Source organism: Chanodichthys erythropterus, chromosome 20 (assembly GCF_024489055.1).
Source record: "Chanodichthys erythropterus isolate Z2021 chromosome 20, ASM2448905v1, whole genome shotgun sequence".
NCBI lineage: Eukaryota > Metazoa > Chordata > Actinopteri > Cypriniformes > Xenocyprididae > Chanodichthys > Chanodichthys erythropterus.
The window spans coordinates 26663255-26690714 of record NC_090240.1 but is presented as its reverse complement, the minus strand read 5'-3'; the positions used below and the strand labels follow the sequence as shown (position 1 = coordinate 26690714).

At 36.7% G+C, this 27460-nt stretch overlaps 2 protein-coding genes across 4 annotated transcripts; one reads left to right on the top strand and one right to left on the bottom strand.

Moving 5' to 3' along the window:
- Nucleotides 1–1985: 1985 nt before the first annotated feature.
- si:dkey-32e6.6 (extracellular matrix protein 2) lies at nucleotides 1986–23782 on the bottom strand. Of its 3 annotated transcripts, none has more exons than XM_067371645.1 (11): nucleotides 23655–23779; nucleotides 20619–20752; nucleotides 20172–20525; nucleotides 19053–19117; nucleotides 18232–18667; nucleotides 17986–18101; nucleotides 17247–17379; nucleotides 16635–16792; nucleotides 16402–16541; nucleotides 4124–4450; nucleotides 1986–3153 (listed from the first exon to the last, which is right to left on the bottom strand). In XM_067371645.1, the coding sequence occupies exons 3-11, from the start codon at nucleotides 20326–20328 to the stop codon at nucleotides 2979–2981; spliced, it is 1707 nt and encodes a 568-aa protein (XP_067227746.1). In that variant the 5' UTR covers nucleotides 20329–20525; nucleotides 20619–20752; nucleotides 23655–23779; the 3' UTR covers nucleotides 1986–2978. The 3 variants fall into 3 exon arrangements, with proteins under 3 accessions (XP_067227746.1, XP_067227745.1, XP_067227747.1); XM_067371644.1 differs by having other exon boundaries at nucleotides 20693–20752; XM_067371646.1 differs by lacking the exon at nucleotides 20619–20752 and having other exon boundaries at nucleotides 23655–23782.
- A 1239-nt stretch (nucleotides 23783–25021) lies between these two features.
- tnnc1b (troponin C type 1b (slow)) lies at nucleotides 25022–26953 on the top strand. The gene is made up of 6 exons (XM_067370868.1): nucleotides 25022–25239; nucleotides 25875–25905; nucleotides 26016–26162; nucleotides 26259–26373; nucleotides 26469–26605; nucleotides 26709–26953. The coding sequence occupies exons 1-6, from the start codon at nucleotides 25216–25218 to the stop codon at nucleotides 26738–26740; spliced, it is 486 nt and encodes a 161-aa protein (XP_067226969.1). The 5' UTR covers nucleotides 25022–25215; the 3' UTR covers nucleotides 26741–26953.
- The last annotated feature ends 507 nt before the right edge of the window (nucleotides 26954–27460 follow it).

The window sequence follows — 27460 nt, the reverse complement described above, 5'->3', positions numbered from 1 at the left end:
TCTATGCCATATATATATATATATATATATATATATATATATATGGGTCATTGACGGATAAGACTTTTTAATAGGCCAATTTTAAAATACCAAAAATATGGGTATGTTTGGCCATTTTCTAAACATTTGGAATGTAGTGTACACATGCCCTTATAAAGAAAAGTAAAAAATTGACATTTTAGTGTTTTTACACTTAAGTTAATAATACATAGCCTTAAAAAAGTCATCTGGGGTGACCGTAATATATCTCAAAATTCACATTTTTATGTATCATTAAGACTAGTTGAACTCATATCAGTAAGTAGATAAACTCATGAAGAAAGATAAACTTTAGTGCCATTTCATTTTCTGAAAACCATTATTTCACAAGTTTATTCTACAATATCAGAGTCTCCCTCATAATCCAGTTACAATACTGATTTTTACTTTAAAAGCAAAAAAACTGAATTAGCATTTATACAGATATTACACATTCAACAATAGCATACCACTGATTAATATTTGAGGCTAAACTGATGGATATTTGGTTATGAATTTATTCATTTATTCATTCATTTGTTGGTTACCCCACATGACATATTGTCACCCCAAATGATAAGAAGGTATAAAAATTTCTCTATCTTTTCTCTCTGGTGTGGAGGACATCTGTGGATGGAAATCCTCATTTTGAGGTGGAGCATCCACCACAACACCCCCCCCCCCCCGCCCCCCCCCGGACTCTCTTGCTGCTCCTCCACTCCTTCTACACCTGCTGGATCTCTATGGATTGAGGTGTCAGGTCCAACATTGCCTTCTCCATCTTTCTTCTCCCCCTGTATCCTCTGGATGCAGCCTTCCACTTGTTTCTCAGATTATTCCTCTCCCTCTCTGATAACTCTGACTTCACATATGGAATCTTCCCCTCATGCTTTCTTTTTTGGTAGCTGAAACAATAGTGTACAGAGTTCCATCGTGCCATCTAGGAAATAGGTAAAATAGATTAAAACTTGTTTACATACATAGAATGTCATTGTGTAGTTTTTTCTTTCTTTATTTATTTTTTACATTTTTCCTGTAGGATTGTACTACAAAAAAAAAAAAAAAAAAAAAAGTTTATCCCTATAAAAGGAATGGAAAATGGCTGAATTAAAAAAAAAAAAAAAAGATAAAATATACAAATAATTACATTATAATTCACAGTTTTGGGGTGGTTGCCCCACATGTTGACCAAAAGTGACTACGACATTACAGCAGTTAAAAAACAGCTTTTTCTTACTATATGAGAGAGACTGATTTACCTTACAGTTGTTTCCAGGGGGTCTTCACTTTTTCAAAATAAAGGTCCCAAAATTGTGGTTTGTTGATGGTCGCCCCGGATGATATGGATAGAATCAACTTAATTCGGACAACATTCGTTTGTATAAATATATGTGCAAATGCTTTATAGTTTTGTCAATGGATGTAAAACATGTTTGAAATTATGCCAACTAGGAAAAGGGATATATTTAAGTTGATTTAAACAGTTTTTAAACCAGTTGTCCTAACAAAAGTCAAGGCTGGACGGTCGCCCCATATGATGTTTTGGCACTTCGGATAGCAGAACAATGATGAAAAACGTAAAAATTTGGAGAAGTTAGAGTGGTTTAGTATGTGAAGAAGGTATAACAAGTAGATGAGAAATTTTTATGTATTTTTTAGTTTTTTTCTGCAAAATAAAATTAACCCGGACAGAAAAAGGGGGCGTCACGTCATTGACCCTTATACATATACATACACAGGGCGTAAAATAAGTATTGAATACGTCAACATATTTTTTATTAAACACAGTTCCAATGCAGCAATTTCGATTTTGAAGAGCCATCGATATTAACTTAAGAAATCTAAACAGAGAAAGAAATCATAATTTTACAATCCATAAAAAAAGCTATGTGTAATAAAGGGAAATGATTCAGGAAAAAAATATTGAACACATTAACTGAAATTATATTTAATAGTTGGTGGAAAAACTTCAAACGAGCTTCAACATGCCTTTTCTTCAGTAATGGCGCTTTCCGTGGTGAGCGTGCATTCTGTGGCAGTAGAGTGCATTTCCTATTGTTTTCTCTGTGAAAACTGTACCTGCTGCCTCCAAGTCTTTCTGGACCTCTTTCCGAGTGGTCCTTGGGCTACTCTTCTGACTAACCTTCTGACTCGCTGATCAGAAATCTTGCGAGGAGCTCCTTTGCATGGCCAGTTGATGGTGGAATGATGTTCCTTTCAGTTGTGGAAAATGGCCCCAGTGGTGCTTACATTTAGGAGTTGGAAAATTCTTCTGTAACCAGTACCGTTGTTATGTATGGCAAAAATCTTGTTGTGAAAGTCTTGGGAGAGCTCTATCATGAGATGTCCAACACTTGCATTCAGAGGTGGGTAAGTTTTTTTCTAACCTAACAACATGCACTAACCCAACTGATTCTAATTTGCATAGGTAGGAGTATACTAAATCTGTTGCATTCTTGACCTGCCTTGCCTTAGTGTACTGCTTTTTCTTAGTGTGTTAAATTAAACATCATTTTAATGAATTTGAATACCATTTTAATGAATTAATATTAAAGTATTATACATGAATTTGTTTTAATGTCACATCAGAATATGAAGACAGAAAAATACAATAAAGTTATAAATATAAAATAAAATCTTTGCAAATGCACCAAAGTATAAATGAATATTGTGATAGAAAGCCATTAATAATTGTCTGAGCCAGGGAGTTTCTGATCCCGCTTGTGACATTAAATTACAAGAAGAATGTTTTTTATTACATACAAAAGGAAACAAAATAATGTATTTTATGCTACAAGTTGCTGAACATGACCCAAATGTGCATTTCAAGAGCAAGCATGCACACTATTAATAGATCTAATGGACCTGGTGTTTACAGTATTTAATCTGGGAATGACTGACAGCGGGGGCAGGGAAGGGAAGGCTGTGAAGTGAGAGGATGATGTTTCTGTAGAAGTTCACTAGCCCTGTGTTTGGCTCTGGGGCTCCAGTATGACCTTGCTGCGGTCCCGAATGCAGGAGAAAGCAGCACGATGGATTTTCTGCACATTGATGTAGTTGTACTCTAAATGGACAGCTGACAGGGGAGAATCCTCCGTCCTTTTAACCTTACAGATTGATTTCACTGGAACGGAGCTGAAAACACAAAGCCATACATATGTTTCACTATCAAACATTTAATTGCAGCAATGTACATATTTTATCAGTATTTCTGTAATGTTTTGCAATAAAAATATAATTATTTAAATGTAAACATCAGAAAAGCAATAAGACAAGAAACAATTTAAGAATGCTGATTAAGAAAATGATTGCAGTGTAGTTACTGATCGATCCTGAAGAGTATTTCTAGACTTTATTCATTCAAGACTGAAGAGTGGTTTAGAGAGTAATACGCATCTTCATAATTACTGGCTGAACCCCAAAGCAAGCACACAAATATTTTGCAGTTCACGTAGCTCACTCTTGAGCTTGGAGCATCAGCTGTCATTTTGGTTGCTCTATCTCATCTGCGTGTACAAACAAGCCTTTGAAAAGCAAACTAAGACAAAAGAAATAGTCAAATCTGTGGATATCAAAATAGAGAGAATGTTTAAAGAAAAGGAAGATCAAAAAATAAATTAGTTGAGCTGAGTCTGAGCATGTGGGGAAAAAATCTAAAGGGAATGAGGATTTCAAGAAATAAAAGGCCAAAGTAGATGTTTAGATGTGATCATTGGTATAAAGTTCAGAAGGTTTCACAAATGAAGGCTGTATCCATGGGTATATAGCAGCTTAACGCTATGGTTTTGTTCCAAAAATTAGTGAGACAATTAGCATTTTAAGGCATTCAAGCTGTGCTCCATAAACAAATATTTTTCTAATCATTATGCTGCCTTCTTAGATACCTAATTTTGGACAAGTTCTTTGCATTGTATGTATTTTTGGGAATTAAGCATCCCAGAATGCTTTGCGATTTTCTTAAGATGGCATTATACATTAGTCAATACTGCAAAGTATACACTACCAATCAATAACATGCTGCCTTAGAAGGTAGCAGTATATGTAGGCTGTAGGCAGTGAGGCAACTCACTAGGTAAGGATCACAGCTTAAGTGTACTGTACATACCTTATACGGTTGTGGTCTAGACGCAGTAGCTGGAGGTTCTTGAAGTGCCGCATATTGTTGGGCACCCTCTCAAACCTGTTGTTGTCCAAGTGTAACTCTACCAGTGTTTGATAAACGCCACGAAATGACTTCCCCAGCACCCCGTGCTCTTCCAACAGGTTGTGGGAGAGGCGTAGGGACTGTAAGCCTGGGCGGAGGTGACTCAATGAGTATGGAGGAATGGAGTGAATGTGATTGTGCTGCAGGGAGAGTTGGCGCAAGGCCCTGGGCAGATCTGTGGGCACCACTGCCATCTGGTTATGGGACAGGTCAAGAGCTTCCAGCTTCCTGAGGAAACAGACAGACAGAGGTGTGGTTTTACATCATGAAGTGTATTAGCGGTAGGCAATATGACCAATATTTTATGTCACAATTAGTGTTGTCAAAATTTAAAAAATTTCTATGAAATTTAAAAAATGTGACAAAACCAGCATTTCCCCCCCTGTGTGCATCTGTGTAGGCACTTGGTGAAGAGCGTCAAAGATGTCAATTTACAACATGTTTTTGAAGCATTGATCATTGTAGCCAATCACAGACATATCTGTTGGCCAATCAGAGGTGTTTAAGAATCTGCTCAACAGCATTCAAAATGCTAGGAAAAATGCTGGTATCATCACATTTTTAAAGTTTCAGCACAGACTTTGTAACGAAGTCGGTAATTTGGCAACCCTAATCACAATATGAGTAATTTTATTTAATGATAATGATATATATAATAAAGTTGTTATGGTACCAATATTGTAGATACCAGTGAAATTTCACAAGTTTCAATACCACAGCAAAAACTAAAACCATAAATATGTAAATATTGTTAAATATGTAATATCAAAGACTATAGAATAACACAAGACGTGTCACTCGTATTGTTTTGAATGGGAGAAAGTGTAACGCACAATATGGCGGAATAAGTCCCGCCTTCTAAAGCCAAGAGCCAATCGCCGACTGGTAAAGTCATCGCGTCACTTCAGCGGCCGTTAGAATCACCGGTTTCTATAGAAACAGAGAAACTCCGAAGAGACGCGCATTTAGGTCTGCGCATGCGCATTAGCTTGATCCAGCCTGAAAAAAAATACAGCTTTTTGTCATGATTCGAGCGTTTAGAAACTAAATTTATGAGTCGGTTGTTGTTAGATTTCATTGGTGATTTCAAATATGAAATTTAATCGTAAGGTTGGAGGACAGTTTTGGAGAATTTGATGTTTCCCCATTCAAAGAGATAGGAGCTGCATGATGCCCAGGATGCCCGAGAGGCGTTTCAAAGATGGCCGCCGAGTGAAATGACTTGTCTTGAAGGGACTTTGGTAATATTTAACATGTAATCTGAAGAAACCAATCGACACAATCAGTGGATGAATCTGAACAAATCTTTTTCGTGAATAGATGAGGATGAAACTAAAATCCCCACCACTAGTAGTCAACCAGCTTAATCAGAAAGACCATGCTTTGCTGATCTACCAGGCAGACTTGTCCTAACCAGCATGGACCATGGGAATTCATGCTTGTACAAGCTGATCTTTACAACTTGTATTTGTGTAAACCGTGTTAGAATTGTTTTGATGTTAGTGTACATTGGTTGCAGCATATGTAGAGAGTTTCTCTCAAGTGCTGAGGGAGCTTGTGAAGTATTCTGCTGTGTTTGCACGGAGAACGGGCCCCATGGCAGGTCATTAACCCAGCACAAGACAGCTAGAGCCAAAAAAGCCCGAGAGTCATATTCGGTTAAGTGCATTTGAGTGTGTGTGTGCTCTGTGAAGGCACAAAGGCAGCAGAGCAGCAAGAATGAGTGTATGCATTGTGGGGGTTTTTTGGGTGAAGGGTTTCGAGTTCGAGAGAGAATGTCTTGAAAGAAATGTTAGTGTATGAGAGGCTTTTGTGTTTTTCAAGAGGGGTCTGGAGGAGGCAGCTGGTGTAAGTTTACAATGTTAGTCTCAGCTGGAGTCAGGAGCACATTTCCTCTGCCTCCGTAACACTGACGGCTGCCCAGTCCACCAGTGCAGTGAGGAGGGTCTCGTATGGCAACGAGGGTTATTATTACATCAAAAGCTACACTGACCTCCATGTGGTTTTCATTCACCCAACAAGCTCTGATACTGACCTTGAGATGAGAGATGAGACTGTAGATGTTGCAGACTGAATATCAATAAGGATCTCTGACAGTGTATGTAGCTGACAGAGTTTCAGTGGGAACCCTGAGCTATTATGTTTAGCTGTAGATTTAAGTAAAATAAAGCAATAATTGGTATCAGCTAACCTGTGTTTTAAAAAGCCACTGAATACTGAACAAAAACAGCTTTAAGTAATGTGTCACATTCATTGTTTCTCTTTGTGTCTTCCCCCCAAATATATTAATAATTATGTTTTATAATTATTTTAGGCAAAAGAGTTTGTCTTAAACTCTGTGTCAGAAATTTGGGAAAAAATTCTCAGTCTTGCCTAGGGCACAAAGGACTAGTGCCCCTCAAAAAAAGGTGCATGACGTTCCTGTTCTTTGGAAATAAGTGTAAATGCTAAGAAGCAGAGGGAATTTTTTCCCTCTCTTTAGGAGATTTTCATCAACAGTTGGGTTGTTAAATAAATCCATAAATGTTTTATTATGCATGTGTGCAGTGGACCACTGTCACAAGAGAGCCAACACAATAATTTACAGCCAGACACACAACACACACACAAATATACATGTATGTATGTATGTATGTATGTAATATATACTATATATACAGTTGAGCTCAAAAGTTTACATACCCCTTGCAGAATCTGTAAAAATGTAAATAATTATAACAAGATAAGAGGGATCATACAAAATGCATGTTATTTTTTATTTAGTACTGTCCTAAGTAAGATATTTTACATAACAGATGTTTACATATAGTCCACAAGACAAAGTTTATCAAAACTGTTTAAAAGTTTGAACCCTTGATTCTTAATTCTGTGTGTGGTTACCTGGATGATCCATGACTGTTTTTTTTTTTTTTTGTGATGGTTGTTCATGAGTCTGTTGTTTGTTCTGAGCAGTTAAACTGAGCTCTGTTCTTCAGAAAAATCCTCCAGGTCCCAAAAATTATAAAAAGTTCAAACATTCACTGATGCTCCAGAAGGAAACACGATGCATTAAGAGCCGGGGGTGAAAACTTTTGAACAGGATGAAGAAGTCCAAATTTTTCTTATTTTGTTTAAATATCAGATTTTTCATTTAGTACTTCCCTTCGGGAGCAAAAGAAGATATTTTCACATTTCCTGGAAGACAAATTACAATTTACCTCGATATTCAAATTCAAAAAGTTTTCACCCCCCGGCTGTTAATGCATCGTGTTTCCTTCTGGAGCACCAGTGAATGTTTGAACCTTTTTAATAGTTGAGTTTGAGTCCCTCAATTGTCCTCATTGTGAAAAGATGAATCTCAAAATCATTCAGTCACTGCTGGAAAGGGTTTAAATATGCAAAAAATGCTCGAAAACTTAAGATTCTGCAAAATCTGGAGGATTTTTCTGAAGAACAGAGCTCAGTTTAACTGCTCAGGACAAACAAGAGACTCATGAACAACCATCACAAAAAAAAAAAAAAAAAAAAAAACAGTCATAGATCATCCAGGTAACCACACACAGTATTAAGAATCAAGGGTTCATAAATTTTTAAACAGGGTCATTTTTATAAATTCAGCAATTTTTTTTTGTCTTGTGGATTATATGTAAACATCATTTATGTAAAATATCTTACTCAAGACAGTACTAAATAAAAAATAACATGCATTTTGTATGATCTCTCTTATTTTGTTAAAATTATTCACATTTTCAAAGATTCTGCAAGGGTTATGTAAACTTTTGAGCTCAACTGTATATGTGGGTCAATGACGTGATGGGTCATCTTTCTGTCCAAAGGCCTTAATAATAATAAAAAACAAAGATATAACATCCAAAGTATATAAGGTAGTACAACTAGATCTCTTTTAATTATATTTTGCTCGTATAAAGGTATTTTAAAGATTTTGAAGTGTCAAAAGATTATTCAGTTTAACCGTCCAAAGACCAATACAGCCATTTCAGTTGTGATTAAAATTTCTTAAAATGTAATAAATGTATATATTTTTTATTCTGCCATGATTTTATAACATCATATATCAACATAGTGCAAAATGGTATTAAAATTATCTGTTGAAGTCATTACTTTTATGAGAAAGAATGTCAGGAAAAATGAATTTCATTGATGTCATTCAGCGTAACCAATATAAAGGGACCATTTTGAATCAAGACATGCGGTCAATATCATGTAACATCATTCAGACACCTGCAAAGGACCACATGGTCATGAAGCAAAGTAACTAACTCTCTCTTAAAGGGATAGTTCACCCAAAAATGAAAATTTGATGTTTATCTGCTTACCCCCAGGGCATCCAAGATGTAGATGACTTTTTTTCTTCAGTCGAACGCAAATTATGATTTTTAACTGCAACCGCTGCTGTCTGTCAGTCAAATAATAGCAGTGATTGGGAACTTGAACAATAAGAGTCGAAAAAACTTCCATAGACAAATCAAAATTAAAACCTGCGGCTCGTGACGGCACATTAATGTCCTAAGACACGAAACGATCGGTTTGTGCGAGAAACCGAACAGTATTTATATAATTTTTTACCTCTAATACACCACTATGTCCAACTGCGTTCAGCTTCCGGCTAGTGTGGTCTGATCGCGCTCTGACAACGGCAGTGATGTCTCGCGCTCATTGAAGTATATGGGCGAGACATCACTTCCGTCAACAGAACGCGTTTTTTGACCTCACTAACAGGAAGCTGAACGAAGTTGGACATAGTGGTGTATTAGAGGTAAAAATTATATAAATAATGTTCGGTTTATCGCACAAACCCATCGTTTCGTGTCTTAGGACATTAATGTGCCGTCACGAGCCGCAGGTTTTAATTTTGATTTGTCTAAGCAAGTTTTATTTACTGTTATAGTTGAAGTTCCCATCCACTGCTATTATTTGACTGACAGACGGCAGCGGTTGCAGTTAAAAATCATAATTTGCGTTCGACTGAAGAAAAAAAGTCACCTACATCTTGGATGCCCTGGGGGTAAGCAGATAAACATCAAATTTTCATTTTTGGGTGAACTATCCCTTTAACTATTTGAAAAATTCATGTTTTCACTTGCTCATACGCATGTCCAGAAACATCATCAGGTCATTCGGTACAACCGCTATAAAACATGGAAAATGTTGTAATATTTTAAAAACTTATACTAAATATAAAATGTTTGATGGTCCTTTTGCCAGCTAGCTAGCAAGCTAACTAGCTAGATATCAGTCTGTTAGCATTGTTTACAAATATCATCATTCAGTAAAATCGAAATTTTGGTTAAACCGAATGACTTTTTTGGTGACAAACTTTGTTCATCTTGTAAAAAAATAAATAAAAAACAAAACAAAAGTACTGTTAACTGATTATAAAAACCACATAATCTCATTAACACTTAATAAAACTTCTAAATTAATTATATCTTATGTTTTTTTACACTTTTAAAAACCTTCGTTTTATATGTGTGTGTGTATGTGTAAACAAATCATAATTAAAGAACATAAGAGCCTCGGATTATAAAGCAGTTCCAGGATTATTGGCTTCTGATGTCCTAGTCAGATTTGTGTAGTTTCCACACAGATCTCCCCCACTGACTAGCCAACAACGGTGAGCATCCTCAGGGAGCACTGCTATAATGAGAAGCAGAAGAGCACGGCTGCCACCACATGTCCACAGGCACACCGATTCAAGCGTTGCACAACCGCCCTTACATAACCTGGCACGCGGGACAGGAAGACCACTGTCATGATGAAGCACATTTCGTTAGATCTCATGTTATATCATGCATGCGGGAGACCCAGGCTCAGCCAAACTCAGCCCTTTCTTTTCGGGCACTATAATGAGATAACCAGCTCCAGCTGAGGCTTTGCAAATTCATGTTCTTTTTCAGATTCAGAAGACAGGTTTTGAATATTTTTTTACATTTTAAGAGTGAACAGCATCTACTTGTGTATATCTCTCCTCAAAACTGCTGGCTCTTGGTTGTCTCCTCAGGCAGAGGCACTTTATATAACTCATTATAAAATGAGAATGTGCACTTCTAGTTGAAACTGCACTAACTTGCGTTTTTGTCTCCCTGTGTGAGAAAACAAGCAGTGCGTGTCCTCTGTCTCACCCCCCTGCCTCATTCCCGTAAGCTCAGTCCAGCTAGCGCATCAACACTGTCCTCGCCATCCATCAAAATCCTCAGTCTCAGGTCATTGGCCTGCAGAGGAGCCCTCTCCCAGCACACCCTGTTCTTTACCCCGAGAACCAAAACAACCCTCCAGATGACAGGGGGCATGTGGTGTCAATGCACACACACAAAAACATTGTGCACCTATATAAACACACCAGCATACACACAGAGCACTGTTGCACAGATTCCCATGACATTTGGCTGCTTATTGAAGTTTTGTCACTTTTAAAGAAACTTGTGACTCCCATTAGCAGCTAAGAGAATTATACCATGAAGGTTGTTAAGTGAAATTAAAAACAGTAATTAGATTTAATAGGTCTGGCACTTGAATCTTTAATTATATGGTAGTTGTGGCCTAATGGTTACAGCCGGACTTGTAACCCAAAGGTCGTGGATTCGAGTCTCAGTACTGTCAAGAAACGGAGGTGAATGAACAGCACTTTCTTCCACTCCCATTACCCACAACTGAGGTGCCTTTGAGCAAGGCACCTAATCCCCGATCACTCACAAAAATGGCTGCCCACTGCTCCGGGTGTGTGTTCAATATTCACTGCTATGTGCGTGTGCACTTGGATGGGTGAAATGCAGAGCACAAATTCCAAGTATGGGTCACCATACTTGGCCACACGTCACTGTCATTTTAAAAGAGAAGGACGAAGCTCAAGGAAGTTAGGAAAGGCTATACACACAATGTTCAAAGGGTTAGTTCACCCAAAAAGGAATAATCGGTCATCAATCTGTCATGTGTTAAACATGTATGCATCACAAGCTAGAACAAACCTCACTGGCTCATGTGCGTCACACATACATGTTTAAGCTTCTGTGTTTACCATTTTTGAGTGCTCTATGTATGTTTGCTGATCATGATTTATATGTGAATAAAAGCCTAAATTAAATCTGTTCATCATATAAAGCATTTGGATTAAACTGCTTCATTCATATGGATTTGTTTTTTGGATCTTCAAAGTTTTAGTTGCATTGACTTTCAATTGAGAAACAGAAATCTCTCAGGTTTATCTTTAAAGGATTAGTTCACTTTCAAATGAAAATTACCCCAAGCTTTACTCACCCTCAAGCCATCCTAGGTGTATATGACTTTCTTCTTTCTGAATGACGCATCCGAGCTTTATAATGGCAGTTACCAAATGTATGAGCTGAAGAAAGTGTCTCCATCCATCATAAACCTATTCCACACAGCTCCGGGGGAGGTGGGGATGGGTTAATAAAGGCCTTCTGAAGCTAAATGATGCGTTTGTGTAAAAAAATAAATAAATAAATAAAAATCCATATTTAACAAGTTATGAAGTAAAATATCTAGCTTCGGCAAGTTACAAAGAAAGTGTAAACTAGCGGCGCTAGTAAGTTCGTATCCGTAAGTTGAATAGGGAAGGTGTAAGCTTTTTGAACTGCGAGAGTTTTCCACTTTCTTTGTAAATGTAATACTGAAGCGCTCCTTACCCGGAAAGGTCAAGCCTCTTACCATAACGTGTGCTGCACATAGTTTTACATGTGGATTATTGTGGTGTTGTGCCGAATGAACACAAAAGACAATAATTCCCGAGAGACTGAACTCTTTAATCTCCACAAGCAGCGACAGAAAATGTACAACGTTAGCACTCACTCAGAAGAGTACCTCATACGGAAAACAGCCATATACATAAACATAGTCCCCTCTTGTGGCCATTATGTGCACTGCAGTCCAACATTAACTATTGCAGTAAGGATACCACAATTATAATTTTCGGTAACCGAGTTAAGCAATAAATTGTAACCATTGATCTCTAAGTACAGCGTCCCTGGGAAGGCCAAACAAAGGTGATTGGACTGCGGGATGAAAATAACACGTTTCGACAACATGGCGACAAACACACTCTCTTCTCCGCTCTTTTTTGTGTATTTCTGTGGGCGGAGGTTAGTCAAAAAACTGTTTTAGTGACGTCATTAAAGAAGGAGGTAGAGGGATGTAGTCCAAACTGGCCGTTCGATGTAGGCGACTTCAGTTAAATAAAATATCTCGCTTGGCATTGAACTTTGAGCTTTAAAATTTTACAGATTTTATTTATACTCTAACAACAACATTACACACTAACTAAAGTTTGAAACATGGGATCACGAAGAACGGGACCTTTAATATTTCTCAGATTGTGTTAACCAGAAAGAAGAAAGTCATTTACACCTAGGATGGTTTGAGGGTGAGTAAAACTTGGGCTAATTTTCATTTGAAAGTGAACTAACTAATCCTTTAATTTTGTTTCAAAGAGGAACAAAAGTCTTATGGGTTTGGAATGACATGAGGGTGAGGAACTGATGACAATTTTCATTTTTGGGGTGAACTTTCCCTTTAAGTGTTTATCAGGGGCTTTTATCCAAGGTGATTTACAAATGAGGGAAATCAGAATTTCTCATACAGGAGCCATCAGCTTCACTGAATTGGAATTTGAAATGAAATGGCAGGAAAAGGAATTTACTGAATTGCAAATTCAAAATCAACGCAGTTCATTTTGGGACCCTCGTCTGCAAGTTAATTTAATTTATATAATGTATGAAAATATGATGAAATGTGAACTAAATGCAAGTTTTATTGGTGGCATTTCAAATCTATTGTTTTTTTTTCTTCTGAGGTCTTTAAACCTTCAAACCTTAAATAACTTTACTGTTCTGAATTTCTTTGGATTTCAGTTCATTTAAATTCTTTCTTACATTTCAATTCAAATTGCAATTCTGCACCCTGTTTGCAATTTAATTAAAATTCAGGAATTAAATTGGGCATACTCAATTCAATTATGAATGGCACACAACCCAGAGTAGAACAGAAGCTAGAGCAGAAGTGCAAATGCAGAAATGTACAAAAGAGTTTATTTAAAGGAGGGGCCTTTGTTTATATGCAGGGGGTCTGTAATAGCTTGTTCTCAATAATTTCAATGGCAATTCTGGCACAGATCCCCAAAGAAGTACACAATTTGTCATCTTTGGACCAAATTCTAAGCTAATCATCTCTTCTAGAAAATCTCTGATCACAGCTGGAAATGACTGATCACAAAGAGGCTTCAGGAAAATATCATCATGGCTACATCTTTATTTATGTGTATATACTGTATGTGGCTGGGTTGCTACATGAGCGAAAGTTTGAGAAATGGAGTGGTGAGGAGGTGTTGATGGAGCTGGGATTTAGTGGTATTTACACTGGGTCCATGGTGCCGTTATAGACATTATTTGGGCTGACAGGCACTCATAAAGGCTGAAGAAATTGAAGTAGACATTAAAAGACCTGCCTTATCTCGAGGAGGTTCACAGATTTGTGCAGAGATAATAGTACGGTGCTGCAGTGTTTGGATAAATCAGAGGCTCATACACGTGACTGCACACACACATCTAACAGCACAATTTGGCTACACTATAACGTTATTTTTAAAATAAAGAGCCTGTATATTTGAGCTGATGGCTGATCAAAGCTTACTTACACTCACTGCTGCTAATAACAGGTTACCTTAAAAAAGCAGCTGGAAAGCAAACAGTTGGCAACAGTTCCAATGATAATGCAGATGTTGATGAGAGTGAAAGCGAAATTCCTTCTATTCCCACTTTGAATGGCACTGTTTCAAAAAGACTTGCAATTCGCAAGAAAAGAAAATGAGTAAAAGATGTTAGAGCTGAATAATGTATTAGTATGATTTGCTGACGGTATGAGAGTCAGTGTGAGAGCGGGAATGGAAAAGACAAAAAGCTTACGAAGCAGAGAAAGTTGTAATGAAAGGCCTCATTTTGCCGTATGCCGACATTTTGGTCTGTTTCTCACAAAAAAGCTATTGTATGACTTTGGAAGACTTGGAATATAAGTCAAAGGCTACTTTTATGATAATGTTATGGTGCTTTTGTGTCATTTTAGAAGCTTGAAAGCTTCATTGTATATATATCTGTACTTTGGCAACTCATAGAAATCCACAAAATATTTCTCAGCAGGAATGCTTGAGCATCACAGTCACCCCTCTATGAATCATACCCCACACATTCACCGTCACACAGCCAAGCCATAACCAGTGCTGTTAACCGCTTCATTTGGCTGATCAGCGGCCAGCCAAACATCTGCTTTCACCACAATACAAGTGCAAACTGTTATCCATGAGTGAGCTTACGCTTAATTACAAAACTGAGTAGAAATCTTCCAAGTACAATCCTAGATAAAGTCTTTATTACTCATGCAGGGCTCCAGACTGCGCCTAAAACGGTCGCATTTGCGACTAAAAATATTAATTTGCGAGTGATATTTTTGCTTGGGTTGCCATTGGCGACAATACAAAATCACGTTATGGCTGTAAAATTGTTATTTGCTAAAAGCATTGTGTTGTCGCTTGCCTTAAAGTCAAAAGATGGCGTTGTTGCACATTCTTCAGGCTCTCGCAACAGTGCTTCAGAGCAGCTCGCAATCAATGATTAGCGCACATTATTCTAATGCTGATCAATTATGACAAAGTTTACTTTATATTATTCATATTGTTTTTTTATCTTCCTCATCTGAACTTGAATGAGCAGCAAAAGGAAAGCACAGGCATTTCAAAATAAGAGTCCTGCTGTATTTTGGCTTGTTCATTAATCACAGTCATATGTATATCAACTCCCCCTGATTTTTATTTGGTTGCACAAACCAAATTTAATATATTTATATATTTATTTCCATATATTTATATATATTTTAATTTGATTCAAAGTAAACTGTTGTAGCTTCAGGAAGGAAACACTAAGAACATTATTTGACACATATTATTCAATATAAAGATTATAGTAGAACCATTAAAAAAACTTTTTTTTTCATTGCTTGAAATAAATGTTAATACTGAAATAAAAATTTATAAAAACTAAACAGCCATGTTTAAAAACAACCAAAAATAAAAACAAAACAAAACAAAATATTAAAACTTTTAATTAGATTCTATAAAAATCTAATTGGATTCAAAATATTAACAAAAACTATAATAGTATAAATAGTGACATTCATTTCCCAGAAAAATAAAAAATATGAAAATGCCAAACTGTAAAGGGGAGATATATATAAACACAACAGGAAGACTAAAAGTAAGTGATTTAAAAATTTAAGTTCTTAAAAAAATTATCTGGCGCCTGTTTTTTTCCCCCCTATAGGAGCCAATGGTGTCTGGAGCCCTGTCATGGAATTAAGTTCGGATTTCCAAAAAACTGGGACATGGTAAGTATGTTCTCTGGCTTGTTTTTTTTAACTTCACCCCATCTCTCAGTGTGTTTGACAGGGCAAAGGGCAGAGTGAGTGATGAGTGAGCACTCTGTCACTTCTGCCTCCCGTATAATACACTCCTGAGGATGAGTGATGCCAGACCTTGGAGAAGCACATCTACCATGGTCTCCGGAAACTATGAGGCAGATGCAGGATGACAGCAGGGCCAGAGTAAATGATCACCGTCCTTCAAATGATTCTGATGATGACGAACGCACAGGAAGTGTGTTCTACCAACACATTTAGCAACAGGGCGGGTTAGACTGCTCTCAGTGTGGTGTTTGTGCACCATCTAGTGGCTAACAAGGAAAATGCCAAGGAACCATTTATACATTTCATATTTAAATACATTTTATAAAATGGTTAAATATATAAATATATTTAGCAGTTACAATTATATTTCATATATTTATATACATTTAAAAATTATAACAATATATTATATTAAATATTTTATATAAAAATATAGATTTTTTTCACTATTTATGAAAAACTTGCACTGGAACTCTGTATATATATATGAATTTTTTATGGAAACAATTAAATCAATTTGATAAATTTTGACAATTTATATTAAATATATGTTTTATAAAATATTTTGTATAATAATATAAATATATCAATATATATTTTATACAATTTATAATGCACTAAAAAATGTTGAAGCAGGTTGCCATTCCTCGAGTGATAAATCTAAACCTATAATAATGTGTATTAATAAAGTATAAAAATGTGCATGTGAGACTCACGGCAGTTTGATCCAAGCCTGAGGGTAGATGCTGTTCTCTTTCAGGAGGTTGTGACTGAGATCTAACACCTTCAGGTGGACACACTTATCCAGAAGCCTGTCTTGCACCTCCACTATTTGATTTTCCTGCAACCTTAAGTCCTGCAAATACACCAAAACCAATCAAAATACAAAATCCCTAAACTTATACAGAGAAGCAAGTGACTGAAACATTGGCTGGATTACAGAACTGACCTCTAAAGACGGGGGTAATCCCGCTGGAATGGAACTGAATCTGTTTTTATCCAGTCGTAAATATTTAAGTGCCTTCAGAGGTTTGAAAGCCCAGGGTGCAATACTGCCCTCATAGAGGATGTTTCCTGTCAGTTCTAAGACTTGTAGATTAGCCAAGCCTAGAAAAAAATTAAATGTTATTAGTTGTTTCAATAATTTTTGTTTATTTTGAGCTGTCCTGGACTTATACTGACACCTAGCGGTGTGGATGTGACCTCACGCAAAAGCAGAAGCAAAATTATTTGTACTAATGACCTATTAGCAGACTAATTTAGGTATATCTTCTGAGCAAAAGTGAAAGTTACTACAATAAAGCAAGTAATATTGGCCTGGTCATGTGATCTTAACGACTCACTCCATGTACAATAAAACAATCTCCTGTGAGTGCACATTATTTTAAACATATTATCTAAAAGTACTATTCAGTTCTTTATCTGTAAACTGACAAAAAATGACTAAAGAAGAACTCTGACGTTCCTCATAATAATGTTTCTACATCTAAACTTACATAAATCCATACCAAAGCCAGGAGTAAACTCATGTTTGTGCAGCTGGCATGAAAACAGCACAAACCTTTGAAGCTGTGTGAAGCCAGTTGGTTTATTTTATTGCTGTTTATCTTTAGATCCTCCAAAGAAGATGGCAAGCGTGGAATTGTTGTAAGCTCATTGCCGTCAAGTTTCAGACTTTTCAGCTTTGTCAGATTCTGTTAAAAAAGCAGAAGAAAAAAAAAAAACACACTTTTCAACTTGGGACTTGTCTGATTTGGGTCTAGTGAATAGTTTCCACTGTGCCTACGACCAAATGAAAAGCCTCAATTTTGCATGTTGGTTAAATTATTTTAATGTTAAGACAGGTATTTCACACCGTGCTGCCCCAGACTACTGGGCTTGTATTATTTTTCATACATTAAATGTCATAAATTGCCACTGTAAATTGTGCACTTGTTTCCCTACTCAAAGGAACATTTACTCTTCATGCTAATTTCACTAACATTGCATAGACAGTCCAAAGAAGACAGTGCCATTTTCCATTGGTCAGAGTTCCTATTTTCATGGAGCTGGGTTTGCTTTGGGAGTGGTGTGTTTGGTCACTTCTCAAGGTCTCCCAGTGGGAAATCCGGACTTATCTAGGCCCGACATATATTTAGCAGTTATAATTTGAAACTTTGTGTTTTTAATTTGTATGTTCTTAAAAATCCTGACTTTTTTTTTTTTTTTTAGATTTGATGTAGACATGTACAGTACTTAAACTTTAAGGATTATAGATGTATATAACTGGTGTAATTACAGGGATAAAGAAATGGCAGTACCATAAAGAGACTTAGGTCGAAAGAGGAGTCGTCCAGCATGTTCATACTTAGGTCAAGCTCTTCAAGATCTGGCAGTCCAGAAAAACCACGGGAAGGAATTCTTGTTAAGTTATTCCCTGTTGAGACAGCACATTGGTTAAAACGCTAAACGGCTGGGCTTATTACAAGACACAGCCGACATAAATTATAGAGTGTCTCAGAGATCCATATACTTATGTTGGATCTTTCAGCTTGTCCAGACCTTACCAGGCAGTTCAAGTATGGTGACTTCCAGGTTCGTGATGACAGGCAGGTGGGACAAGCCAATCTGCTTGCAGGAAATTCTAGTTTCTCCATATTGGCAGCCTTCTGGTAATGAGTCTATGAATCCATCTCGGGTCAGGGTGCTGTTAGAGGCATCATTCTCCTCCTCTTCTGCTTCCTCTTCTTCATTTTCCTCTTCCTCCTCTTCTTCTTCCTCCTCCTCTTCTTCTTCTTCTTCTTCCTCATCATCATCTTCCTCATCTTCATCTTCATCCTCTTCCTTTTTCTTTGCTTTCTGCTCTTCCCCTTGGTCCATAAGGCGTTTTTTTTCCTCGTTGAGTTCCCTCAAGATTGCGTTTAGTTTCCCTGCTACCCCACCCCATCTCTCCAACACAGCATTGAGCTCCACCCACACGGCCTCAGTTCGCCCCATAGCTGACTGGAGGGACACAGAGGGAACATGGCAGGAATCGAGCCCATTAGTGACACAGGAATGACCAGAAACATGCTGAACAAACTAAACAAACTAAATATAGTGGACAAATAGCACAGACAGGAATAAAGGAGGTGGAAAATGAGAGGTTGAACATTAAGACGGGAAGCAAAAATAGGCTTATAATTAGCATTTATGGTATGGTCGTGCGATCTTGGACTGCCAGAATACACATACTTGTTCCACTGTAACAACAGTAGCAGCTTGTGCAGCAAACAAGCATTACTATGGGACATGAATTCAATATTTACTGTTTTCTATTTATTTCATCACACTATTTGATGTAAGAAACCAGGATAGTGATGTTTTGACTGCAGAAATACAGTCTCACCTTTGTATCTGTGGCAGTGTCGCTCGATTGCCTCGTACTTTGTGCTTGATTGGCTCTCTTTTCACCTGCAAATTCAGCCATGATTCAACACAATTCAATTTTTTTTAAAGAAACTAATACTTTTATTCAGCAAGAATGCACTAAATTGATCAAAAGTGATAGTAAAAACATTTACGTTGTTACAGAAAAAAAAATTGTTTCAAATAAATGCTGTTCTTTTGAACTTTCTAGTCTTCTAAGAATCCTAAAAAAAAAAATTATTATAGTTTCCACAAAAAGCACAGATGCTTTCAACATTGATAATAATAAGAAATGTTTCTCTATCAAATCAGCATATTAGAATGATTTCTGAAGGATCGTGTGACACTGAAGACTGGAGTAATGATGCTGAAAATTCAGCTTTGATATCACAGGAATAAATTACATTTCAAATGTATTAATATAGAAAACATTTATTTTATATTGTAATAATACTATATTTCACAATATTACTGTTTTTACAGTATTTTTGATCAAATAAATGCAGCGTTGGTGAGCATAAGAGACTTTAAATGTTGAAACAATAGATACAATGTTCAAAATGAAAAGAAACATGGTTTATACTCTTTCAGGTTGTCAAATGTTAGTGGGTCATATTCATAGTTAACGTGACTAACTACACTTGCGGTCACTTGAGGAGAACTAATTCAAAATAAATCACCTTGAGAACAAATAATTGTAAAAACGGCACAGAAATGTAAAGTTAGCTCAGTGAAAATCCATAATTTGTTTGCAAATAGCACTTGCTTTCATATTTTGTTATCTAATACAATATAATTCATCAATTTTAAATGAAGTGTCATTAAAAGACATTTCAATGAGTTCATACTACAGTAGTCAACATTTGAAGTGGATCAAAAAAGTTAATTAAAGTTGTCCTAAGAAGGTTTTAGGACAACTTTGATGAATGGTTTTGATCCACTTCAAATGTTGAGTACTATAGTTAAATAAACTACTTTGAACAAGAAAAAGTATAACAGACACCATGAACTTTTTACTTTTTGCCTGACCAAGTCCTGAGATTTCATCCTGTGCCACTGCTCTTGAAATCATAATTACTATAATTATTGCTCTACTCACCTGATGCTGATTCTGAAGAAGAATCCACCGGTGGATGATGTGAGGATGAAACATCAGTATGAGGTGACAATGTGATGGGCGAATCCAGATCATTCAGCGCTTCTCCGTCCACAACTAAAACTCCTAAGCACAAGCAGAACACCAAAAAAGCCTGCATGGTTCTGATCCGATCTGTTCAGATGCTCACTGTGTACCTGCAGGCTCACCTCCAGCTGCCCTCTTAAATTCTCTCTTAGTCAGCAGTGAGAAGGAGGAGGAGGAGAAGAAAACAGGGAGGAGATCACAGTACGTGTACAAGGAGTTCACAAAAATATCAACCCCTCCTTATAAAGTCAACGGTTGTGCCAACAAACACTAGAGTTGGGACAAAGAGAGAGAGAGAAAGAGAGGCAGGGAGATTATGGTCAATGTCAGTCACATCATGCCACAATGACACAGTGTTCACACCTTGTAGCACTTGAGATGGACAAATGAGAGAGTTATCCAAACAAGAGGGCAGTGAACCCGACAGCCTGACTGACCCGTACAGAGATCTCTCTCCGGCTCCATGTCTCGTCCACAACATGTTCCTGCCTGGCACTCTGCCATTAGCACGTATGTAAGAAAAAGAAAAAGACCTTGCCAAAAGAGAAAGACATGGTTCTCTAACTCATAAAACAAACACATGGAGGCAGACAGGCATACAGACAAATGCAATGTGTTCTCAAAGCATACAGCTACACACTCCTCTTGTTTATGGAGATTACAGGCTGATATATATATATATATATATATATATATATATATATATATATATATATATACAGTGGCTAAGTCACATTTAAAATGTCTGAATGTAAAGGCGTTTGATACTTAGACTGCATTTCTTGGGCTTTATTTAAAATAAATGCCATTGGGTTTAATGTTTTGTTTTCTAATGCAATGACATTTATACATTTTAAGTGTGGCGTCAGTGTCGAAATAATACACAGTATCTTTTTTATTTCAAGCATTAGTGTGAAATCAGAGATTTGGGAAATCTAACTGGCTGTGGGGGAGGACAGAAGGATGCTTAAAAAAGCCTGAGTTAAGGTTGGTCGAATGTCTCACACACACATACAAACAGACAGGCTCTTAGGGTCACATTGTATAGGGAGAGATTGTTTGCATTTACATTTACTCCATAAAGTATCACTGCAGAGCGAGATACTGCCTTGCAACTCTGTTTAAATTTGCTCAGACAACACAGGCTACAAAACGGGCAACAACTCTGATTGTTGACATAGGAAGCATATTTTTAAGTGCACTTGAGAAATTTTCATACCTTTTTTTTTTATCTTATTTTTTATAACTTTATTCTATTAAACAAAAACATTCCATTTCTTTTAAAATTAAAATGCTCAAAACACATACACACACACACACACACACACACACACATCCTCCTGAGAACAAGGCTTTTTTTTTATTATTATTTTTTATAAATATTTTTTATATGTATTATTTTTTTTATAGTCATTTCATTGTTTGGAGCATAAGAAATAAATGGATAAAACTATATTTTATATAAACTATAACTATATAAAAATATATTTTATTTATATGTTATGTTATGCTATGTCAATAAATAAAATAAATAAATAACAAGTCATGAATAGACATGTATAGGCAAAAACAATGGATTTTTTTTCATTCATCAAACAATTTTTAGGTTTCAGGATTTCCTTTAACCAAACATTGTATAAAGAGGATTCTCAACTATGTTATGAAAGATATAACAATTATTTGAATAGAATTAGAATCATTTGATATACTATTTTACTCTATGCAATAGGCTATGTGCAGGGTTTAAGTGGGTTGCATGATACATTGTATCTAATTTGCATATTAATGAGTTCTTGCAGCAACATGTAATGAAAAATTATTTGTAATAATGGGATTAATAATTGGCAACATTTTAAGAATATCTAATATTTCACAGGAATACTGATATATAATGCTTATGCTTTAAAGAGGTAGTTCATTGCAATTTCACTTTTTTAGTTAGTGTGTAATGTTGCTGCTTGAGCATAAACAATGTCTGCAAAGTTAGGACACTCAAAGTTCAAAACAAAGGGAGATATTTTTAATTTTAAAGAGTTGTCTGTTTAAGGACTACAACGAGCTTCTTCCTGGATTGGTGACATCACTAACCCTAAAATGTACATAAACCCTTCCCCCAAGAACACGCAACAAAGAGGGTGAGGCCATGTTACTGCAATACAGTACAACACAAATGCAATAGCATGTCATAAAAACAAGATGACAACGTGATAAACTATAACCGTAATTAAACTAAACTATACCTGTTCTATCTTCATGCAGCATATATTCTCTGGCTCTGTAAGCATCTCACAACAGTTCTCACATCAGCGATTTATAGATTATCATGACAGAATATGCTAATCAATGACTTTAAGATAGTTAACTCCACATCAGCTACATAAATTCATCAACTAACCATTCAGAAACGGCCTGTTGCATTCAAAATGTTGTCACTTCTTCTTGAGTGTCTCCATCATTGTCCGACTTTGGTTTGAACATAAAAGGCTGAACAGTTTCTGACATTTTCAGTGAGTCTTTGTGAGGTAATCGGTGTTGCTAATGCTATGTGCTGCTAACCTATAGTGCTAACAAAAGCTATTGAAACTCTTCGTAGGAGCAGCAGCTCATTTGCATTTAAAGGGACACACACAAAAACTGAGTGGTCAAAAAGTGACAAATTTAACATGCTATAAAAAATGATCCGTGGGGTATTTTGAGCTAAAACTTCACATACACACTCTGGTGACATCTTGTAAAAGTGGCATTATATGACCTTGATGTCCACTATAGTGGACGTATGAAATTGACATCCTGTTTTGTAAAAGAAAGTCATATTCAGATTTCAAACCCCGTAACAATTTCCTGAGATGTTGATTTATAACAATTTGAAAACTAGTCAGATTTAAACCATAATTACAAAATATCATATTTCCTTAAACGTGCAAAATTTGATTATTCAATCAATGTCAGTCACATTTAAAGTCCAAGGAGAGGGAGACAAAAGTCTATGCTTGGGTCTCAGGAGGATTATATATTATATATATATATATATATATATATATATATATATATATATATATATATATATATATATATACTAAAATTATAGACTATTTATTAGTTTTCATTTAATTCATTTTAGTAACTGAGTATGCCTGTTCTAAAGTTACTTGGAATAAATTTGTCACAAAATTTAGGCTTTTTCTAAACTTCTCCCAACACAACCAAAGTCCCTGAATCTCTTCTTCTTTAAGTACCATTTTAAAATGGATGACCCTGTATTTCTGTCCAAACAAACAGTGGGTAAGAGTGAGACAGTATCTTGTAATTTTACGCTATCTGGCAAAACCACTTTGGCAGACTGCTGTTCTTCGTACAAATGTCTGTCCATAGTGAGTCACGAATGTGTGTTGTGCTGACCTGTCCAGTGTCCAACTCCTGTGTCCTCATTGCTCCACACACACCTTCTGAACAGGTCAGTGTCTCAGTTGTTACATGTTCTCAGGATGTATGCTGGCCGTGGAGAAAGCTGCAGAGAACGTGGGCAGAGAAAGAGAGAACCAACATCATATCATTAGCTAGACTTCCCAAGTGAAAACAAGAAGAGCTTCCCCTAACACAGCAAATGTTTGGATAAATGAACAAGATTACACTTTCATACTTCTTATGAAATTACACTATTTGTGAATGAATTGTATGGGCATGTACTTTGTAATCTCCTACTCTGAGAGTCTTTTAAGGGAAGGTTCATGGCTAGTTGGTGGTTCTTTATTTAGGCCAGAGGAATCCAGAATAGCATAGCGTATCATTGTGATGTCAGCTCCGGTGCCATTAGTCTTTCATGCTGGTTGTCTTGTGGCCTAAATGACACTGTTGCTGTCTAATTTTGACATAAAATACTGACTGATTTGTAGAGAATGATGAAGAGGGGAAAAAAAGAAAGAAAAGAAACAGAAGGACCAATGTAATAATTCACAAAATAAGTTTATATGTTTTTAAGCAGCTCAGGCACAAGACGTGACTTGACTGCTGGGTTCACTTGTCTGGATTTAATTATAGAAATAAAGGTGGACTTGTGGTGCATGGATGCCACAGTGAAGCAGCTGTTTACATATCACTAACCTTAGGACTTGAATAATTAGATGTCTTTCATTCAGAATTACATTTAAAATGGTTCATTTAGTCAAAAGCATATTACTTTTTTATCTACAACGGACAATAGAAAAATAATTTATGGGTTCAACTATCAGAGATTATTTGAATATACTGTATATAGGGTCCAAAAGTCTGAGACCTTTAGTTAAAGTGCTTCTTTTTTGCATTAGTTAATCGCAAATTGCATTAGACACAAAATTTAAAAACTGAAATTCATGAACTCCACTAGTTTGTGTAAAATCTGATGATCATGTTGTCCAGCATGAATTAAGGTGATCTAAAGATTTCTTTAAAGGACCCACACCCTCAACAAACCCAAACATTGGTTAAGATAGATTTAATAATAAGAAGTGCCCTTGGCTTCTTTGATTAGTCATTTAGTAGTGCCTGCCACAAGAATGGAGTCGTGATGCTTCTCAACAATGATTGGCAAATGCAGGTGACCGTTGGATAAGTTTAGAACTTGATATGGGGTTGTTGCGCAGGCTGCCTGGGAGACCAGTGCCAAGGACTTATTGTCATAACTCGAGTTCTCCTGCCTGTTGTCTCTGACATTCCTCCTCTATTTATAGCCCATACCATCCCTAACCCCTTTCCTTTTTCACCCATCCCTCGCTCTCTCAGATAGGGAAGGGGAGTGACAAAAGGCTTTGTCTTTTCTAAGCCATCCATTCCAGCCATAAAGGCCAAGGCAGGTGGCCCTGGGACTCTTCGTCCTGTGTCTGACGTGAAGAGAGGAGTGCTGGGTGACAGGGCATCAGTGCTGGATTACCTGTGAGGAGTTTACAGACAATTTCAAAAAGAAAACCCCTAATCCAGGACAGCCATGGATGATGTATATAAAGCAGCGGTAAGTTGCGAATGCAATAATTATCAGCATTTTATTACGTCTCAAGCTGCCTGAAAGGAGAGTGACCCTGTAATAAAGAGTCCCATATGTGTTTTTGTATGAAAGCATCAGCTAAATGATAAATTAATAATTGTTAATTTGACAGTTAACCTGTCCTTGACCATTTCCTTCCTCTGTAAATGACATATTTCAACATTATAATTAATAATCTGCCAGAGAAATCAATCAGTGCACTGTCAGGCTATTTAGCACTCAAGGTTAAATCAATAAATGGAAATGGGACAGCTGCAATTTGGTGCCTTTTTAAGGGTATATAGCACACAACACACCATCGAAATGAATTTGTTCAATAAATGAACTCAACAAAATAATTGAAAAGTTTCGGTTTAGCATACCCCACAATAGCTGGTGAAATAGTGAAGGGTCATAGACACTGAGACTAAAGCATTTAACAATGGGGCAGATGGTGTCTGGTGTCTGAAGAACTTTAAGCGAGTGACAGCTGTCATTCCTGTAAAGAATAGACCTTGGTCAGTCTCTGACGAATAACATGCTATATAGTCTTACCACATATTGTATTTTTAGTTCAAAGTCAACTGGAGCAAAGTTTTTGAGCTCTCTCTTACACCTAATAGGTGGAGAACTTGACAGAAGAACAGAAAAATGGTGAGTTTCTCTTTCTAATCTGTTAGTTTAAACATCACTGCATGCACTGTGATTAAACACAATCTCTCTTTATAAGAGTGTTGTTGACGTGTGACTTTTGTACCTGGCAGAGTTTCGCGCTGCGTTCGACATCTTCGTGCAGGATGCTGAGGATGGCTGCATCAGCACTAAGGAGTTGGGGAAGGTGATGAGGATGCTGGGCCAGAACCCCACTCAAGAAGAGCTGCAGGAAATGGTAGATGAAGTAGATGAGGATGGTATGTCGGATATTAGATGAAGATATCATTCATATTCACGTGTAGTTTATGGTAAGAATTGGGATTTCATTGCTGAGCGGTCTCTGTGCTTTGTAGGAAGCGGGACGGTGGACTTTGATGAGTTCTTGGTGATGATGGTGCGCTGTATGAAAGAGGAGAGCAAAGGAAAATCAGAAGAGGAGCTGGCTGAGGTTTTCCGCATGTTTGATAAGTATGGTCCATTTTTCCCAAAGCATATTATAGTGTATTACATCATATCTAAAATAAGTTGTTATACTAAACACGCTTTATTGTTGTCTCTTTAAGGAATGGAGATGGTTACATTGATTTAGATGAGCTGAAGAACATGCTGGAGTCGACAGGTGAGGCCATCACTGAGGACGACATTGAGGAACTCATGAAGGACGGAGACAAGAACAACGACGGCAAGATCGATTACGACGGTAAACGCAAGCAGCAAAACACTCAAAACATGGTACATTTGTGAATATTTACTAGAAAATGACCAATTTCGACAACTGAAATGCATGTTTTTAATACCAACAGAGTTCTTGGACTTCATGAAGGGTGTCGAGTAAAAATCCCACCTGACGGTCGGATTCAAAAGCCATTCCCTGACCCAAAACAGTATCTCTGACGTCACCACACGGACACTCAACTCGGAAGCATGGAAAATTATCTATATTTCATACATTTCAGAAACTTGTTGAAATAGGTCAATGGTGTCATGTACCGCTGCCAAGAATAGTAATGTTATTTGTGTTCGAGTAAAAAACATTTTCTGTACACAAGCAGCACGTTTTGTTCATTTCTTGCACAAATCTTTTTATCGTTTAAAAATCAATTAAACCAAGAACCAATGAAAACAGATACTGGAGTTTTGTGGCCTTTAGTATTTTAACTTTTCAGATAATCTATATGCTACTCTAGTCCTACACGTATACAAAGATAAAAACGTTGTAAGCGGTTAGCATTTCTATGCTCGGTTTCATAGACAGGTCAGTCCCAGACAAAATAAGTGCATGTTTCAGCTGTCTTAACTGAAAGCATCTTGCACTGCTGTCTTAAAATATGTCAGCGTCTTGGAGTTTTTCGTTTTCATAATGTCAGTGCCATTGTTTTGTGTCTCAAGATCCACACCATTTTTTTCATTTCTTTTCCTAAGACACCTTTATTAAAGCTACTTAAACGTCTTAAGTAAGCCTTGGCTAATCTAAACCCTGACTGAAACCAAAGGCCAGTTGCATGAACTTAGTCACTATATTAAGACGGTCTTAAGAACTAGTTTGACCAACTTG